Source organism: Hemitrygon akajei, unplaced genomic scaffold, assembly GCF_048418815.1.
Source record: "Hemitrygon akajei unplaced genomic scaffold, sHemAka1.3 Scf000060, whole genome shotgun sequence".
NCBI classification, from domain to species: domain Eukaryota; kingdom Metazoa; phylum Chordata; class Chondrichthyes; order Myliobatiformes; family Dasyatidae; genus Hemitrygon; species Hemitrygon akajei.
Genome location: NW_027331946.1, coordinates 3986027 through 4004873, shown reverse-complemented (window position 1 = coordinate 4004873; position 18847 = coordinate 3986027). Strand labels below are relative to the sequence as shown.

Genomic DNA, 18847 nt, shown 5'->3' with positions numbered 1-18847 from the left:
TAAACAACGGAACAACATGAGCTATCCTCCAAATCTCTGGCACCTCACCCGTAGATAACGACATTTAAATATATCTGCCAGGGCCCCTGCAATTTCAGCACTAGTCTCCTTCATGGTCCGAGGGAATACCCTGTCAGGTCCTGGAGATTTATCTACTCATCTCAAGGTAGCAAGCACCTCCTCCTCTTCTATCTGTATAGGTTCCATGACCTCAATACTTGTTTGCCTTATTTCCATTGACTCCATGCCAGTTTCCTTAGTAAATTCAGACACAAAAAAACCATTTAACATCTCCCCAATTTCTTTTGGTTCCATACATAGCCAACCACTCTGATCTTCAAGAGGACCAATTTTATCCCTTAACTATCCTTTTGCTATTAATATACCTGTGGAAGCTCTTACTATCCTTCACCTTGACTGCCAACGCTACCTCATGTCTTCTTTTAGCCCTCCTGATTTCTTCCTTAAGTATTTTTTTGCACTTTTTATACTACTCAAGTACCTTCTTTGCTCCCTATTTCTTATACATGTCATACATCTCTCTCTTCTTTATCAGAGTTCCATTATCCATCGAGAACCAAGGTTCCTTATTCTTATTCACTTTGCCTTTAATCCTGAGACTTTGTTCCCAGGGTGTACTCATGGGCCATCCAGAAATGATTTCAGCTGGTGACAGCCCTGTTTTCCCCTGTGGGGTAACCCTCATGTGGAATCGGGCTAATGGTCGGACCTTCAACCAAGTGAGTCCAGTCTCCACTGTTAGTCTGGCCAGTTTACTCTTCAGAGTGCCATTGGCTCTTTCCACTATAGCGGCGGCCCGTGGGTGGTGTACACAGTGGAATTGTTGCTTGATAGCTAGTTTGTTACATACTCCTTCATTTACTTTCACCATAAAGTGTGAGCCATTGTTGAACTCAGCATCTCTGGCTTGTACCTGGGAATTATTTCCCTTAATAATACCTTCACAACAGTCACAGCAGTATTAATGGTAGTTGGAACAGCTTCAATCCATCTACTAAACACATCTATAATAACTAAGCAGTATCTATAGCAATGTGCTCTAGGCAATTCGATAAAATGAACTTGTAGACACGAAAAAGATCCACCTGTCAAGGGAGTCGTACCCGGTGTGCAGGGTACAGGTTACCAACCATTCCCTCCTTTCCCAGGTGTGTACAATTATGTATATAATCGACCAATATTGGTAAAAACTGTGTAGGAACACAAACCTGTCCCGCTGGGAGATCCAAAAACCTAGGTCAGGGTCTTTCTGGCACCCCATCTGGGACCACAGTTTTCACTCCTCTTCAGAGGCATACCCCTGAGAAGAACAAAACTCGAGGTAGCTGTAGAGCGGTGAGTAAGTTCTTTACAAAGGTGGCATTACTAATGGGGTGGCCAGAGGAAGTCAGGAATCCCCATGTTCCCAGAGAGCCCTGTAGTCATGTACAATTCCAAATACATAACGGGAGTCTGTGTAAACGTTCCCACTTTAGTCTGTTGCTGGGATACAGGCACGAGTCAGAGCAAACAGCTCAGCCTTCTGGGCGGAGACAGCTGCTTCAAAAGAGGCCTGTTCAATTACTTCACTGTCCATCACTATTGCATAGTCAGAATATTGTTATCCTGCTGGATCCACAAAAGAGTTTCCATCCTCATAAAACGTTCCCTCAGGCTAGAGGGGATAGTACAGAATGGATGGGAGAGTCTGTCTTTCTTTCACAGTGATCCGGACGGGCGAGAGGGAGTATTACAGAATGGATGGGAGAGTCTGTCCTTCTTTCACAGTGATCCAGACAGGCTAGAGGGGGTATTGCAGAATGGATGGGAGAGCCTGCCCTTCTTTCACAGTGATCCGGACAGGCTAGAGGGGGTATTGCAGAATGGATGGGAGAGTCTGTCCTTCTTTCACAGTGATCCGGACGGGCTAGAGGAGGTATTGCAGAATGGATGGGAGAGTCTGTCCTTCTTTCACAGTGATCCGGACGGGCTAGAGGGGGTATTGCAGAATGGATGGGAGAGTCTGTCCTTCTTTCACAGTGATCCGGACAGGCTAGAGGGAGTATTACAGAATGGATGAGAGAGTCTGTCCTTCTTTCACAGTGATCCGGACGGGCGAGAGGGAGTATTACAGAATGGATGGGAGAGTCTGTCCTTCTTTCACAGTAATCCGGACAGGCTAGAGGGGGTATTGCAGAATGGATGGGAGAGTCTGTCCTTCTTTCACAGTGATCCGGACAGGCTAGAGGGGGTATTGCAGAATGGATGGGAGAGTCTGTCCTTCTTTCACAGTGATCCGGACGGGCGAGAGGGAGTATTACAGAATGGATGGGAGAGTCTGTCCTTCTTTCACAGTAATCCGGACAGGCTAGAGGGGGTATTGCAGAATGGATGGGAGAGTCTGTCCTTCTTTCACAGTGATCCGGACAGGCTAGAGGGGGTATTGCAGAATGGATGGGAGAGGATGTGGTGTGGGATGGGATGAAGATCATCACCGGATGCGGTGCAAAGCGGGGGGCAAACATAAGTGGAGATGTGGAGAAAGCGAACCAGCTGAACAACTTCTTCAATAGGTTCGACAGCACAATCTCATCCTCACCGCAGAACTCCACACCAGGCTTACTTCCCTCACAGGAAAATAGCCACTCACAGGAGACCTTGCCCACGCCCAGGATTACGGCTGCACAGGTGGAAGGTCAACTGAGGAAGATCTGTACCAGCAAGGCGGCTGGACCGGATGGAGTTTCCCCACGATTACTAAGGGCCTGTGCGACTGAGCTGGGAGAACCACTACAGCGCATCTTCAACATGAGTCTAGATCAGAGAAGATTACCCAGACAGTGGAAAACATCCTGTATTGTCCCGGTACTGAAGAAACCACAACCAAAGGAGTTGAATGACTTCAGACCTGTTGCCTTGACGTCGCACGTGATGAAGACCATGGAGCGGCTGATAATACAGAATCTGAGGCCACAAACCAGGCACGCCCGGGTTCCGCTTCAGTTTGTGTATAAGGAGAAGGTGGGAGTGGAGGATGCTATCACGTATTTGCTGCACAAATCACTCTCTCACCTAGATGGGGTCAGTTGTGCTGTGAGGATTACATTCCTTGACTTCTCTAGTGCCTTTAACACCATCCAGCCCAAGATCTTAAGGCACAAACTAATGGAGATGGGAGTAGACTCTCACATGGTGGATTGGATAGTGGACTACTTGACAGATAGACCTCAGTATGTGCGGTTGGGAGACTGTAGGTCTGACACGGTGGTCAGCAGCACAGGAGCGCCGCAGGGAACCGTACTCTCTCCGGTCCTGTTCACCCTGTACACATCAGACTTCCAATATAACTCGGAGTCCTGCCATGTGCAGAAGTTCACTGATGACACGGCCATAGTGGGGTGTGTCAGGAATGGACAGGAGGAGGAGTATAGGACACTGATACAGGACTTTGTGATATGGTGCAACTCAAACTACCTGCGTCTCAATATTACCAAGACCAAGGAGATGGTGGTGGACTTTAGGAGATCTAGGCCTCATATGGAGCCAGTGATCATTAATGGAGAATGTGTGGAGCAGGTTAAGACCTACAAGTATCTGGGAGAACAGTTAGACGAGAAGCTAAACTGGACTGCCAACACAGATGCCTTGTGCAGGAAGGCACAGAGTCGACTGTACTTCCTTAGAAGGTTGGCGTCATTCAATGTCTGCAGTGAGATGCTGAAGATGTTCTATAGGTCAGTTGTTGAGAGCGCCCTCTTCTTTGTGGTGGCGTGTTGGGGAGGAAGCATTAAGAAGAGGGACGCCTCACGTCTTTATAAGCTGGTAAGGAAGGCGGGCTCTGTCGTGGGCAAAGTACTGGAGAGTTTAACATCGGTAGCTGAGCGAAGGGCGCTGAGTAGGCTACGGTCAATTATGGAAAACCCTGAACATCCTCTACATAGCACCATCCAGAGACAGAGAAGCAGTTTCAGCGACAGGTTACTATCGATGCAATGCTCCTCAGACAGGATGAAGAGGTCAATACTCTCCAATGCCATTAGGCTTTACAATTCAACTGCCAGGACTTAAGAACTTTTTTTAAGCTATTACTAATGCTTTTTGAGTTGGTGATTTAGATGCATATCATATTATTACTGAGTTAAGTATTGTATGTAATTAGTTTTTGCTACAACAAGTGTATGGGACATTGGAAAAAAGGTTGAATTTCCCCATGGGGATGAATAAAGTATCTATCTATCTATCTATCTTTCACAGTGATCCAGACGGGCGAGAGGGAGTATTACAGAATGGATGGGAGAGTCTGTCCTTCTTTCACAGTGATCCGGACGGGCGAGAGGGGGTATTGCAGAATGGATGGGAGAGTCTGTCCTTTCACAGTGGTCCGGACGGGCTAGAGGGGGTATTGCAGAATGGATGGGAGAGTCTGTCCTTCTTTCACAGTGATCCGGATGGGCTAGAGGGGGTATTGCAGAATGGATGGGAGAGTCTGTCCTTTCACAGTGATCCGGACGGGCTAGAGGGGGTATTGCAGAATGGATGGGAGAGTCTGTCCTTCTTTCACAGTGATCCGGACAGGCTAGAGGGGGTATTGCAGAATGGATGGGAGAGTCTGTCCTTCTTTCACAGTGATCCGGATGGGCTAGAGGGGGTATTACAGAATGGATGGGAGAGTCTGTCCTTCTTTCACAGTGATCCGGACAGGCTAGAGGGGGTATTGCAGAATGGATGGGAGAGCCTGTCCTTCTTTCACAGTGATCCGGACGGGCTAGAGGGGGTATTGCAGAATGGATGGGAGAGTCTGTCCTTTCACAGTGATCCGGACAGGCTAGAGGGTGTATTGCAGAATGGATGGGAGAGTCTGTCTTTCTTTCACAGTGATCCGGACGGGCTAGAGGGGGTATTGCAGAATGGATGGGCGAGTCTGTCCTTCTTTCACAGTGATCCGGACGGGCTAGAGGGGGTATTGCGGAATGGATGGGAGAGTCTGTCCTTCTTTCACTGTGATCCGGACAGGAGGGCTGACTTCATGGACTGAAATTGCCCAGAGATGGGTTATCACATCTTGGGTTCGGTCACTGTTGAAAGAATGTCTTACCAGATGTCCTATTTTCACCTCAGACTCCTTCCAGTATCGGAGTTGGCCCACGACAAAGTCTTGCCAGTCTCCCTCGGTGATGGAGGCCTGTTTCGACAGGGTGTAGGCAAGGAGCCCTAGTCTCTTTGGCTTGAACCCAGGGCAAACCCTGAAGGTGGTATGGGGAACCACCAAACCTGTCTGTCGCCAAAAGAAATCTGGAACTTCAGCCAGTAATGCAATGCCGTCTCTTACTTTAACCTCTCCAATCACCGTGACTGGGAATTTCTGTCACTCGGGGGGTGCATAATATTAGCTTTCCTCAGTTGAGCACCACGTAGGGTCATAACACAGAGTCACATGAGAGTCGGCCGCTGGCAGAAGGGGTTCAAATGTACTGGAGTCCAGATAAAGTGCTCACCACTGGGAGGTCAGTGGAAGCTATCAGTTGTTCGCAGTTCCAGCGTGATATCCTTGTCCGTGCTTCTCGACTTCCAACGGACAGTGCAAGTCTCTCCCTACGAGATTACACCCCTGTCTGGTGGTGACAGTAAATGAAACCTCACACTGGTTCCCCTGGAATTCCACCTGCGGTGGCTGGGTACGTGAATACGTACGTGCCGTGCCTTCGAACCCAAATAGAGTGATTGTAGCGTCTGATAGCTGGAATCCCTTTTCCGATACTATTTCCTGATCGAGAGTGGTTGTGGTTGCCCTCATATCAATCATAAACGGAACTGGAATTCCAGCAACTTGCAATATTACATTGGGCTCTTCCTGAGGGTTGGCACTCATGGTTGGAAGCATCTTCTTGTCAGTTTCTGAACGGGTTGTTGTCCCCACCTGTCCCTTGGTAGGTTTTTGTTCCCATTTCTGTTCCTCAGATATAGCCCGCTCGCGTCCTTCTTCCCGCTGAGCATATTCACCTTTAATATTAGTTCCCATCGGGGTTGATTGGAATTCAAAAGTTGGGTCCTAATGATATGTCAAAGCTCGTCGCATTCGATTTCGGTCATTGTCAGGCCAATCCATATTATTTGTTTTAATCATGTTGGCTAACTTAGTTGGTAAGCATTGGAGCAGTAGGGCATTGAACTGGGGGGACAGATTCCCATCATTAAAGGCTTGGTCTCCTGCGAAGGTGCCGTAGCAGGCCACAAATCGCTCTCAATAGTCTGGTCCCCATTCCCCAGGCTTACGTTTGCATTCAGGTACTTTAGTGATGTTTACAGGTTGCTGGAGAGCCCTTTCCAAAGCTTGAATGATCTGGTCCATCTGTTCATTCTCATTATGTTTTCCCGCCTGTAACTCCTGATAGGTTTGGTATCTCAATTCTGTCTTCCATTTCTGCCCTTAGCAGCTGAGAGAATCATGCAGGAGAGACCGAATAAATCTTGCAGAGTCGCATTAAACATTTGTATAGTACTGTGGACACACTGAGCAAACTGTGCTGGTTTTTCTTTTCTATCTGGGGCCTGATTCATGATCATTATCATTTCTTGAGGCTTCCAGGGTGCATACACAGGAATCACTGAGGGCTGTCCCTCCTCCTAGTCCTAGGGGGAGCATTTGCTACTGCTGTTCAGGAGGATTTAAACTAATGTGGCAGGGGGATAGGAACAAGTGCAGAGAGACAGAGGGGTGCAAAATGAGAGTAGAAGCAAAAAGTAATAAGGTGAAAAGTCAAAGTGGCAGGCAGTCAAATCCAGGGCAAAAATCAAAAAGGGCCACTTTTCAACATAATTGTATAAGGGCTAAGAGTGTTGTAAAAACAAGCCTGAAGTCTTTGTGTGTCAATGCAAGGAGCATTCGTAATAAGGTGGATGAATTGAATGTGCAGATAGTTATTAATGAATATGATATAGTTGGAATCACAGAGACAAGGCTCCAGAGTGACCAAGGATAGGAGCTCAACATCCAGGGATATTCAATATTCAGGAGGGATAGACAGGAAAGAAAAGGAGGTGGGGTAGCGTTGCTGGTTAGAGAAGAGATTAACGCAATAGAAAGGAAGGACATTAGCCTGGAGGATGTGCAATCGATATGGGTAGAGCTGCGTAACACTAAGGGGCATAAAACGCTGGTGGGATTTGTGTACAGGCCACCTAACAGTAGTAGTGAAGTTGGGTCTGGCATTAAACAGGAAATTAGAAATGCGTGCAAAAAAGGAACAGCAGTTGTAATGGGTGACTTCAATCTACATTTAGATTGGGTGAATCAAATTGGTAAGGGTGCTGAGGAAGAGGATTTCTGAGAACGTGTGCGGGATGGTTTTCTGAACCAACATGTCGAGGAACCAACTAGAGAGCAGGCCATTCTAGACTGAGTATTGAGCAATGAGGAAAGGTTAATTAGCAATCTTGTCATGCGAGGCCCCTTGTGTAAGAGTGACCATAATATGGTGGAATTCTTCATTAAGATGGAGATTGACATGGTTAATTCAGAACCAAATGTTCTGAACTTAAAGAAGGGCAACTTTGAAGATATGAGACGTGAATTAGCTAAGACAGACTGGCAAATGATATTTAAAGGGTTGACAGTGGACAGAAACATAGAAAATAGGTGCAGGTGTAGGCCATTCGGCCCTTCGAGCCTGCACCGCCATTCAGTATGATCATGGCTGATCATCCAACTCAGAACCCTGTACCTGTTTTCTCTCCATACCCCTGATCCCGTTAGCCACAAAGGCCATATCTAACTCCCTCTTAAATATAGCCAAAGAACTGGCCTCAACTGTTTCCTGTGGCAGAGAATTCCACAGATTCACCACTCTGTGTGTGAAGAAGTTTTTCCTCATCTCGGTCCTAAAAGTCTTCCCCTTTATCCTTAAACTGTGACCCCTCGTTCTGGACTCCCCCAACATCGGAAACAATCTTCCTGCATCTAGCCTGTCCAATCCCTTTAGAATTTTATACGTTTCAATAAGATCCCCCATCAATCTTCTAAATTCCAGTGAGTATAAGCTTAGTCGATCCAGTCTTTCTTCATATGAAAGTCCTGCCATCCCAGGAATCAATCTGGTGAACCTTCTTTGTACTCCCTCTATGGCAAGAATGTCTTTCCTCAGATTAGGGGACCAAAACTGCACACAATACTCTAGGTGCGGTCTCACCAAGGCCTTGTACAACTGCAGTAGAAACTCCCTGCTCCTGTACTCAAATCCTTTTGCTATGAATGCTGGCATACCTTTCGCCTTTTTCACCGCCTGCTGTACCTGCATGCCTCCCTTCAATGTCTGGTGTACAATGACACCCAGGTCTCGTTGCACCTCCCCTTTTCCTAATCGGCCACCGTTCAGATAATAATCTGTTTTCCTGTTCTTGCAACCAAAATGGATAACCTTATATTTATCCACATTAAATTGCATCTGCCATGAATTTGCCCACTCACCTAACCTATCCAAGTCACCCTGCATCCTCTTAGCATCCTCCTCACGGCTAACACCGCCGCCCAGCTTTGTGTCATCCGCAAACTTGGAGATGCTGCATTTAATTCCCTCATCTAAATCATTAATATATATTGTAAACAACTGGGGTCCCAGCACTGAGTCTTGCGGTACCCCACTAGTCACTGCCTGCCATTCTGAAAAGGTCCCGTTTACTTCCACTCTTTGCTTCCTGTCTGCCAACCAGTTCTCTATCCACATCAATACCATACCCCCAATACTGTGTGCTTTAAGTTTCTACACTAATCTCCTGTGTGGGACCTTGTCAAAAGCCTTTTGAAAATCTAAATATACCACATCTACTGGCTCTCCCCTATCCACTCTACTGGTTACATCTTCAAAAAATTCTATAAGATTCATCAGACATGATTTTCCTTTCACAAATCCATGCTGACTTTGTCCGATGATTTCACCTCTTTCCAAATGTGCTGTTATCACATCTTTGATAACCGACTCTAGCATTTTCCCCACCACCGACGACAGACTAACCGGTCTATAATTCCCCGGTTTTTCTCTCCCTCCTTTTTTAAAAAGTGGGGTTACATTAGCCACCCTCCAATTCTCAGGAACTAATCCAGAATCTAAGGAGTTTTGAAAAATTGTCACTAATGCATCCACTATTTCTTGGGCTACTCTGGGATGCAGACCATCTGGCCCTGGGGATTTATCTGCCTTTAATCCCTTCAATTTACCTAACACCACTCCCTACTAACATGTATTAACCTCTGTTCCTCCATCTCACTAGACCCTCGGTCCCTTACTATTTCCAGAGGGTTATTTATGTCCTCCTTCGTGAAGACAGAACCAAAGTAGTTATTCAATTGGTCTGCCATGTCTTTGTTCCCTATGATCAATTCACCTGTTTCTGGCTGTAAAGGTCCTTACATTTGTCTTGACCAATCTTTTTCTTTTCACATGTCTGTAAAAGCTCTTACAGTCAGTTTTTATGTTCCCTGCCAGCTTTCTCTCATAATCATTTTTCCCTTTCCTAATTCAGCCCATTGTCCTCCTCTGCTGGTCTCTGAATTTCTCCCAGTCCTCAGGTGTGCCGCTTTTTTTTGCTAATTTATATGTTTCTTCTTTGGACTTGATACTATCCCTAATTTCCCTTGTCAGCCACAGGTGCACTACCTTCCCTGGTTTATTCTTTTGCCAAACTGGGATGAACAATTGTTGTAGTTCATCTATGCGATCTTTAAATGCTTGCCATTGCATATCCACCGTAAACCCTTTAAGTATCATTTGCCAGTCTATCTTAGCTAATTCACGTCTCATACTTTTAAAGTTACCCTTCTTTAAGTTCAGAACCTTTGTTTCTGAATTAACTATGTCACTCTCCATCTTAATGAAGAATTCCACCATATTATGGTCACTCTTGCCCAAGGGGCCTCGCATGACAAGATTGCTAACTAACCCTTCCTCTTTGCTCAATACCCAATGTGGAATGGCCTGCTCTCTAGTTGGTTCCTCAACATTCATATGCAATGGCAAGCATTTAAAGATTGCATGGATGAACTACAACAAGTGTTCATCCCAGTTTGGCAAAAGAATAAACCAGGGAAGGTAGTGCACCCATGGTTGACAGGGGAAACTAGGGATAGTATCAAGTCCAAAGAAGAAACATACAAATTAGCCAGAAAAAATGGCACACCTGAGGACTGGGAGAAATTCAGAGCCCAGCAGAGGAGGACAATGGGATTAATTAGGAAAGGGAAAAAAGGTTATGAGAGAAAGCTGGCAGGGAACATAAAAACTGACTGTAAAAGCTTTTATAGATAACGAAAAGAAAAAGATTGGTTAAGACAAATGTAGGTCCCTTACAGTTAGAAACAGGTGAATTGGTCATAGGGAACAAGGACATGGCAGACCAATTCGATAACTACTTCAGTTCTGTCTTCACTGAGGAGGACATAAATAATCTTCTGGAAATAGTAAGGGAATGAGGGTGAGTGAGATGGAGGAACTGAGGGAAATGCATGCTAGTATGGAAGTGGTGTTAGGTAAATTGAAGGGATTAAAGGCAGATAAATCCCCAAGGCAAGATGGTCTGCATCCCAGAGTGCTTAAGAAATTAGCCCAAAAAATAGTGGATGTATTAGTGATAATTTTTCAAAACTCCTTAGATTCTGGATTAGATCCTGAGGATTGGAGGGTGGCTAATGTGACCTCACTTTTTTCAAAAATGAGGGAGAGAGAAACCGGGAAATTATAGACCGGTTAGCCTGACATCGGTGTTGGGGAAAATGCTAGAGTTGGTTGTGAAAATGTGATAGTAGCACATTTGGAAAGAGGTGAAATAATCGGACAACGTCAGCATGGATTTTTGAAAGGAAAATCATGTCTGGCAAATCTTACAGAATTTTTGAGGATGTAACTAGTAGAATGGATAGGGGAGAACAAGTGGATGTGGTATATTTGGATTTTCAAAAGTCTTTTGACAAGGTCCCACACAGGAGATTAGTGTGGAAACTTAAAGCACACTGTATTGGGGGTATGTTATTGATGTGGATAGAGAATTGGTTGGTAAACAGGAAGCAAAGAGTGGGAGTAAACGGGACCTTTTCAGAATGGCAGGCAGTGACTAGTGGGGTACTGCAAGGCTCAGTGCTGGGGCCCCAGTTGTTTACAATATATATTAATGATTTAGACGAGGGAATTAAATGCAGCATCTCCAAGTTTGCGGATGACACGAAGCTGGGCGGCAGTGTTAGCTTTGAGGATGCTAAGAGGATGCAGGGTGACTTGGATAGGTTAGGTGAGTAGGCAAGTTCATGGCAGATGCAATTTAATGTGGATAAATGTGAGGTTTGGTTGCAAGAACAGGAAAACAGATTATTATCTGAATGGCCGATTAGGAAAAGGGGAGGCGCAATGAGTCCTGGGAGTCATTGTACACCAGTCATTGAAAGTGGGCATGCAGGTACAGCAGGCAGCGAAAAAGGCAAATGGTATGTTGGCATTCGTAGCAAGAGGATTTGAGTACAGGAGCAGGGAGGTTCTACTGCTGTTGTACAAGGCCCTGGTGAGACCACAGCCGGAGTACTGTATGCAGTTTTGGTCCCCTAATCTGAGGAAAGACATTCTTGCCATAGAGGGAGTACAAAGAAGGTTCAACAGATTGATTCCTGGGATGGAAGGACTTTCATATGAAGAAAGATTGGGTTGACTAGGTTTACACTCACTGGAATTTAGAAGATTGAGGGGGGATGTTATTGAAATGTATAAAATTCTAAAGGGATTGGACAGGCTAGATGCAGGAAGATTGTTTCCGATGTTGGGGAAGTCCAGAACGAGGGGGTCACAGTTTAAGGATAAAGGGGAAGCCTTTTAGGACCAAGATGAGGAAAAACTTCTTCACACGGAGAGTGGTGAATCTGTAGAATTCTCTGCTACAGGAAACAGTTGAGGCCAGTTCATTGGCTATATTTAAGAGGGAGTTAGATATGGCCCTTGTGGCTAAAGGGATCAGAGGTATGGAGAGAAAGCAGGTACAGGGTTCTGAGTTGGATGATCAGGCATCATCATACTGAATGGCGGTGCAGGCTTGAAGGGCCTAATGGCCTACTCCTGCGCCTATTTTCTATGTTTCTATGTGTGGAAAATTAAAATCTCCCACAATCACAACATTGTGCTTACTGCAAATATCGGCTATCTCCTTACAAATTTCCTCCTCCAATTCTCGCTCCCAATTAGGTGGTTTCTAATACACCCCTATAAGTGTTACTATACCTTTCCCATTCCTCAATTCCACCCAAATAGGCTCCCGAAATGAGTCCTGTAATCTATCCTGTTCAAAGCACTGCTGTAATATTTTCTCGGACAAGCATTGCAATACCTCCCCCTCTTGCCCTTCTGATTCTATCACACCAGAAGCAATGAAATCCAGGAATATTTAGTTGCCAATCACACCCCTCCTGCAACCATGTTTCACTAATAGATACAACATCATATTTCCAGTTATCAATCCATACTCTAAGCTCATCTACCTTTCTTACCTTGCTCCTAGCATTAAAATAGATGCATTCAAGAAACTTTCCACCTCTTCCTCTCTGTTTATCCCTAATGGTGCAAACAACTTTATTATCTCTTTTTTCCTTCTCCCCTACATCTTCAGTCTGAGCGCTCCAACATCAGGGAGGAAGTTCAAATCATCTCTGTGTTAAAAGTTTAACCATCACGGTGACTGAAGGCAGCTGCAGGTTCATGAGGGACTGTTACTGTCAGATTCTGCAGTTCTTGCGGCTGCTCATCGCACCCAGGACTGAACCCTGGTCACTGAGCATTGGAGGAGTCTGTTCTGCTGATGTTAGCCTTAAACTAGACTGGTGTTTAATATTGTGGATCTGTGAAAGATAAATCAGTTCTGTATCAAATCCCATGTCTCAGGTACTTACTGTCTCTACCACACTCACTATGTACACTAGAAAGGCCACTCAGCCCATCTGGTTCCTGCCCATGTTTCTGTTCCATATCAGTAATATGAAAATCTACCCCTGCCATTCCCCTCTCACTCTCCCTGAGATGACAGGTTGCAAATAGTCACCACTCCGTGGGATAGGAGATTTCCCATGAATTTCATGGAAACATATAAATTCACAACACATTACAGATGCTTTGTCCCACATTGCCGTGCCGACCTTGTATCTTACTCTAGAAGCTGCTTAGAATTACTCTACCACATAGCCACCTATTTTCCTAAGCTCCATGTACCTATCTGAGAGTCACTTAAAAGACCCTATTGTATCCGCCTCTACCACCGTCACTGGCGGTGCATTCCACACACACACCACTCTTTGCTTAAAAAAGTTAGCTCTGACATCTCCTCTGTACCTACTTCCAAGCAGCTTAAACCTATTCCCCCTCGTGTTAGCCATTTCTGCCCTGGGAAAAAGCCTCTGACTATCCACATGACCAATGCCTCTCATCATCTTATACACCTGCATGAATTTCCTGCATGATTTTCTCCGGGCTGAATAAGACGATGAGCTCACTGTGGTTGTGACGTTCTCTCTCTCCGTGTGTCTGATGTCACAGCCCCGCCTCACTCAGGCACTTAAAGCGACACTCACAGTAAACGAACCTGCGGTCTCGTAACACAATGCACCTCTAAAGTCTGACAGCAGACTAGCGAGTGAATCTTCGATGGTGCAGAGTCAGAAACCGAAGATTTGCCAGTCTGAGTCAGGGGCTTCAGAGAGAGATGGGGTCCAGAGGAGGAGGACGAATAAGACCAGCAGGATGTGGTCAAAAGTGAAAGATTAGAAGCATTTGGAAACTGGTTGATCGAAAAAAAAGGTGGTAATTTCTGCAAAACACAGGTGGAAATCAACAGATCAGGCAGAAATTTTGGAGAGGAATAAATAGAAAACGTTTAGGCAGAGCCCCTTCAGCATGCCTAGACTGTGTACTCCGCTGCTTAGTTGCTCTCTGAATTGCAGAGTTCCTCCAGCGTTTTGTGTGTGCGCGCCTCTGTATTAACAGCAACTGCAGAATCTCCTGTGTTTTATATCTGCATTTTACTTTGGCATTGGATACACGTTGATATTGAGTATATTGCTTATGGGAGCCGCTTTCTGCATTAAAACAGCTGCAGATTTTTTCTATACCCAAAAGATAAAAAAAATGAGGTATGGACATTGAACCGGTGCTTGCAGAAATGTTTAATGGCACCGTGATTACCCATAAGGCCATGCGTTAAGAATTTTGCTGGCGCTGAAGTGCCGATGAAATGCGCAGGCGTCAGGCTGAGGACGTCCCCGAGTTTCACGCATGCGCGCAGTACACAGAGGGCCTTGAAAATGTCGGTTGCAGGTAAGAGCGTTTCTCCGTGTTTTTATCTTAAACACCACTTCGGGATAATTCCTGTGAAATCCGGTCACCGTGACCAGCAAACCTGGGACAGTCCTGCCCTCTTCCCTCTCTCTCAGCCCCACGATCCGTACACAGGACCCGGGGAGCTTCCGGTTGATGAGGGAATGGGAACCGATGGATCTCTCAGACAGAGCTGAGCTCCAGCTATCTAAATGCAAGGATTAGGAACTCGGAGAAAGGGAACAAAATCTTTTACATCAGCAGTTGACAAAATCGGCATTAGTACTCTTTTCCGTAGATGCTGCCTGGCCTGCTGAGCTCCTCCAGTATTTTGTGTGTGTTGCTTCCTCTACCTCCTCTTGCTCTGGACTTTTCTACCGGTGAGAACATGTTTTGTCCCATTCTCTCTGGGTACGTAATGATATCAAACACCTTTGCCCTGGGAAACAAGTAGCTTTCACATCACAAATGTGCCAGACTCCAATGAGACAGAGAACTGCCCTTCCCTTCATACTCATTGGGATTTCATTCAATGAGTTCACCACCGTCAGTCATTGGGGGAGGGTTCAGGGGGAATATTTATGTAGAATACAGAAACTGGTGATGCCTGTGTGCATTGTGGTGATGCAAAAGTTGCTGGAGAATTTGCAAGTGGGAAGAAGTGGAGTGATATTTGGAAATCTGACTTTTTAAAGCGTAATTTAGCAATGAAACCACATGTGGACAATGTGCAAAAGTTTTGGAGAAAATCCTTCATTACCCATTACAGGCCTGCTACGTAGGTTGTGTGAGAGTGCAGATAAACTGGATCGAACCCAGAGGAGATCAGAACGTGATTTGCTAGTGTGTCACTGTGCACATATTGTCACTGAGTAAAAAATGCACAGTACAAGATTTATCTGCACGCTGGTTATTACAAATTAGAGGGGAGATTATTACAAATTAGAGGGGTATTGGAGGGAAGGAGGGGAGACCTCCAGTGTCCCTGATGCCCTCACCTACAAGATGTGCAGCTTGTAACCCTGCACTTCAATGAGCTGCAACTTGAAATGGGTGAATTCCAGATCATCCAGCAGTTGGAGGGGGTGATAGATATAACATGAAGAGAGGTGAGTTACACCCAAGGTGCCGGACACAGGAAACTGGGTGAGAGTCAGGAAGGGGAATGAGGTTAAATATCCATCGCAGAGTACTCTAGTGGCCATCCCCCACAACAACAGGTGGACCACTTTAGAAGCTGTTGGGGGGTGTTACCTGGCAGAGGAAAGTCAAAAGGCTGATCGGGGATTCGTTAGTTAGAGGTACAGAACAAGAGGGGAGGAATATCCTAGTGGTAAGGCTTGCTAGTGGTAGTGAGCAGGGGAGGGTGTGATGTGGTTAAAATAAGTTGTAGGGGGAATGGGAGCCAGAATGCCAGAACAGATAGTGAATTGAATTGACTTTATTAGATAAATACTTCATAAACATGAGGAGTAGAAATATTTACCTTACATCATCTAAATGTGCAATGTGTAATTTATAGTAATTTATAATAGATAGTTTGCACATAGGACAGTCAATATAACATCGAAATGCAATTATAACAGCATGAATTAAACAGTGTGATGGCCTGGTGGAAGATGATGTCCTGGAGCCTTTTGGTCCTTTTGCTGTGGTACCGTTTCCTGGATGGTAGCAGCAGGAACAGGTTGTGGTTGTGGTGAATTGCGCCTGTTTGTCCCTGATATTCTTTGGGCCCTTTTTACACACCTGTCTGTGTAAATGTACTGAATCGTGGAAAGTAGATTGTGCAATGTATAATTTCCTTGTTAATATTTAGAGACATTTTTTGGTGTATAAAATGATGAGGGGTATTGAGCGTGTGAGTGGCCAGAGGAGTGTTTTTTCCCCCCAGGGTTGAAATGGTTAATGCCGCTTTTCCACACTCCCATAGACCCTTTGTCCATCTCCAGAGTAAGTAGAGATGGAAAAATATTTAAGATCTCCCCCATCTGCTTTGTTTCCACACGTGGATTGCCATTCCGGTCTTCCAGAGGACCAACTTTGTGCCTTGCAATCCTTTTGCTCTTAATCTATCACTAGAATCCCTGAGAATTATCCTTCACCTTTTCTGTGACAGCAACCTCATGCCATCTTTTTGCCATCCTGATTGATTTCTTATGTGTTCTCTTGCATTTCTGATATCCATAAGAAACTGACTGCCTATCCCTGTTATGCAATTCCATTTTGTGCTTTACCAGGGTCTCAATATCTCTGGCAATCCAAGTTTCCCTACAGTTTCTATCTTTACCTTTTATTCTGACATACCCGCTTACTACTTTCAAAATTTTGCTTTGAAGGCCTCCCATTTACCAAGCACACCTTTGCCATAATGCAGCCTGTCCCAAACCACAGTTGCCAGATCCTAGTATCTTAATTCCAGGTGTTGATCCATGCCCTGAACACATCCACCTTTCCAACGCTGCTCCTTGTATTGAAATATACAGGGCTCAGCATATTCACTGCACCATGCTCAACTTTTTCATTCCTGACTTTGTCTGAGGCCTGAACAACATCTGTCTTCACAACCCCTCCACTATCTGTTCTGTTATTCAGGCTCCCATTCACCCTGCAACTTTAGTTTAACCCTCCTTACCCCCACCTCCCACCATGCAGATCTATCACCCCTTTGGCTTTCCTCTCCCAAATCAATAAAAAGGAGGTGCATACCAGGTACAGGCAGATAGGAACAAATGGGGTACTGATGAAATACAGGAAATTCAAGTGAACACTTATGAAAGAAATAAAGGCACGAGGTTGCCCCAGCATACAAGGTGATGGAGAATCCTCAGGGATTCTGCAGACTTGTTAAGAGCAAAAAGATTGCAAGGGAAAAAATTAATTCTCTGGAAGATCAGAATGGTAATCCATATGAAGGGATAACATAGACTTGGGGAGATTTTTTTTTGCATCCGTATTTACTCAAGAGATGAACACAGAGTCTATAGAAGTGAGGCAAAGCCGCATCAACTTCATGGACCCTGTACAGATTACAGAGGTGGAGGGGTTTGCTGTCTTGAGGCAAATTAGTGTGGATCAATCCCCAGGGCCTGACAAGTTGTTCACTAGGACCCTGCGGAAGACAAGTGCAGAAATTATTGGGGAATAAGCACAGATATTTAAATCATCCTTAGTGACAGGTGAGGTACTGGAGGATTGGAGGACAGACAATGTTGTTCTGCTGTTCAAGAAAGGCTGTAAAAATAAACTAGGAAATTATACGTTGGTGGGCTTGACATCAGAACTGGGAAAGTTATTGGAATGTGTGTGCAGGAACCAAGTATATACTGTAAGTATTTGGATAGGTGTGGACTGATAAAGGATAGACAGCATGGCTCTAGCCAATCTTTCAGAGTCTCTCGAGGAAGTTATCAGGGAAGTGGATGAAGGCAAGGCAGTGGATGTTGTCTACATGAACGTCAGCAAGGCACTTAACAAAGTCTCATATGGGAGGTTGGTCAAGAAGGTTCAGTCACTCAGCAGTCAAGATTAGACAGTAAATCGGATGAGACACTGTCTTTGGGAGAAGCCAGAGTGTGGTAGCCGATGGTTGCCTCTCTGACTGGAGGCCTGTGTCTAGTGGTGTGCCACAGCGATTCATGCTGGATCTGTTGTTGTTTGTCATCTATATCAGTAATCTGGATGATAGTGTGGTTAACTGGATCAGCAAATTTGTGGATGACGACAAGACTGGGGGTTTAGCGGACTGCGAGAAGACTATCATGGCTTGCAGTGTGATCTGGATCAGGTGGGAAAATGGTTTTAGAAATGGAAAATGGAATTTAATGCAGACCAGTGTGAGTTGTTGCACTTTGGTATGACCTACCAAGGGAGGTCTTTCACAGTGACTGGTCGGGCACGGAGGAGTGTTGTAGAAGAAAGGGACCTGGGAATACAAGTCCTTAATTCACTGAAAGTGGTATCACAGGTAGATAGGGATGGAAAGAATGATTTCAGCCCATTCCCCTTCATGAACCAAAGTACTGATAACAATAGATGGATGTTATGTTGACTTCTAGAAGACATTGGTGAGGCCTAATTTGAAGTATTGTGTGCAGTTTTGGTCACCTACCTACAGGAAAGATGTAAAAGAAGTTCAGAGATTTCAGAGAAAATTCACAAGGATGTTGCCATGTCTGGAGGACTTAGGTTATAAGGAAAGATTGAACAAATCAGGACTTTATTCCTTGGAATGCAGAAGATTGATTGTGATAGAGAGGCACAGATAGTGTTAATGCAAGCTGGCTTTTTCCACGAAGATTGGGTGGGACGACAACCAGAGGCCATGGGTTAAGGGTGAAAGGTGAAATGTTAAGGGGAACATGAGGGGAAACTTCTTCACACAGACAGTTATCCGGGTGTGGAATGAGCAGCCAGCACGAGTGGTGCATGTGAGTTCGATTTCAACATTTAAGAGGTTTGTGTTGGTACCCGGATGGTAGAGGTGTGGGAGTGGGCAATTTAAATAGTTCAGCACA

General features: G+C 45.2%; 1 protein-coding gene across 1 annotated transcript in view; it reads left to right on the top strand.

The window, feature by feature from the left end:
* Positions 1-14317: 14317 nt before the first annotated feature.
* The window catches only part of LOC140721714 (uncharacterized), a 29216-nt gene continuing 24686 nt past the window's right edge, over positions 14318-18847 (top strand). The window contains 1 exon segment of the mRNA XM_073036499.1: positions 14318-14330. Within this exon segment, the coding sequence (XP_072892600.1) occupies positions 14318-14330 (13 nt within the window).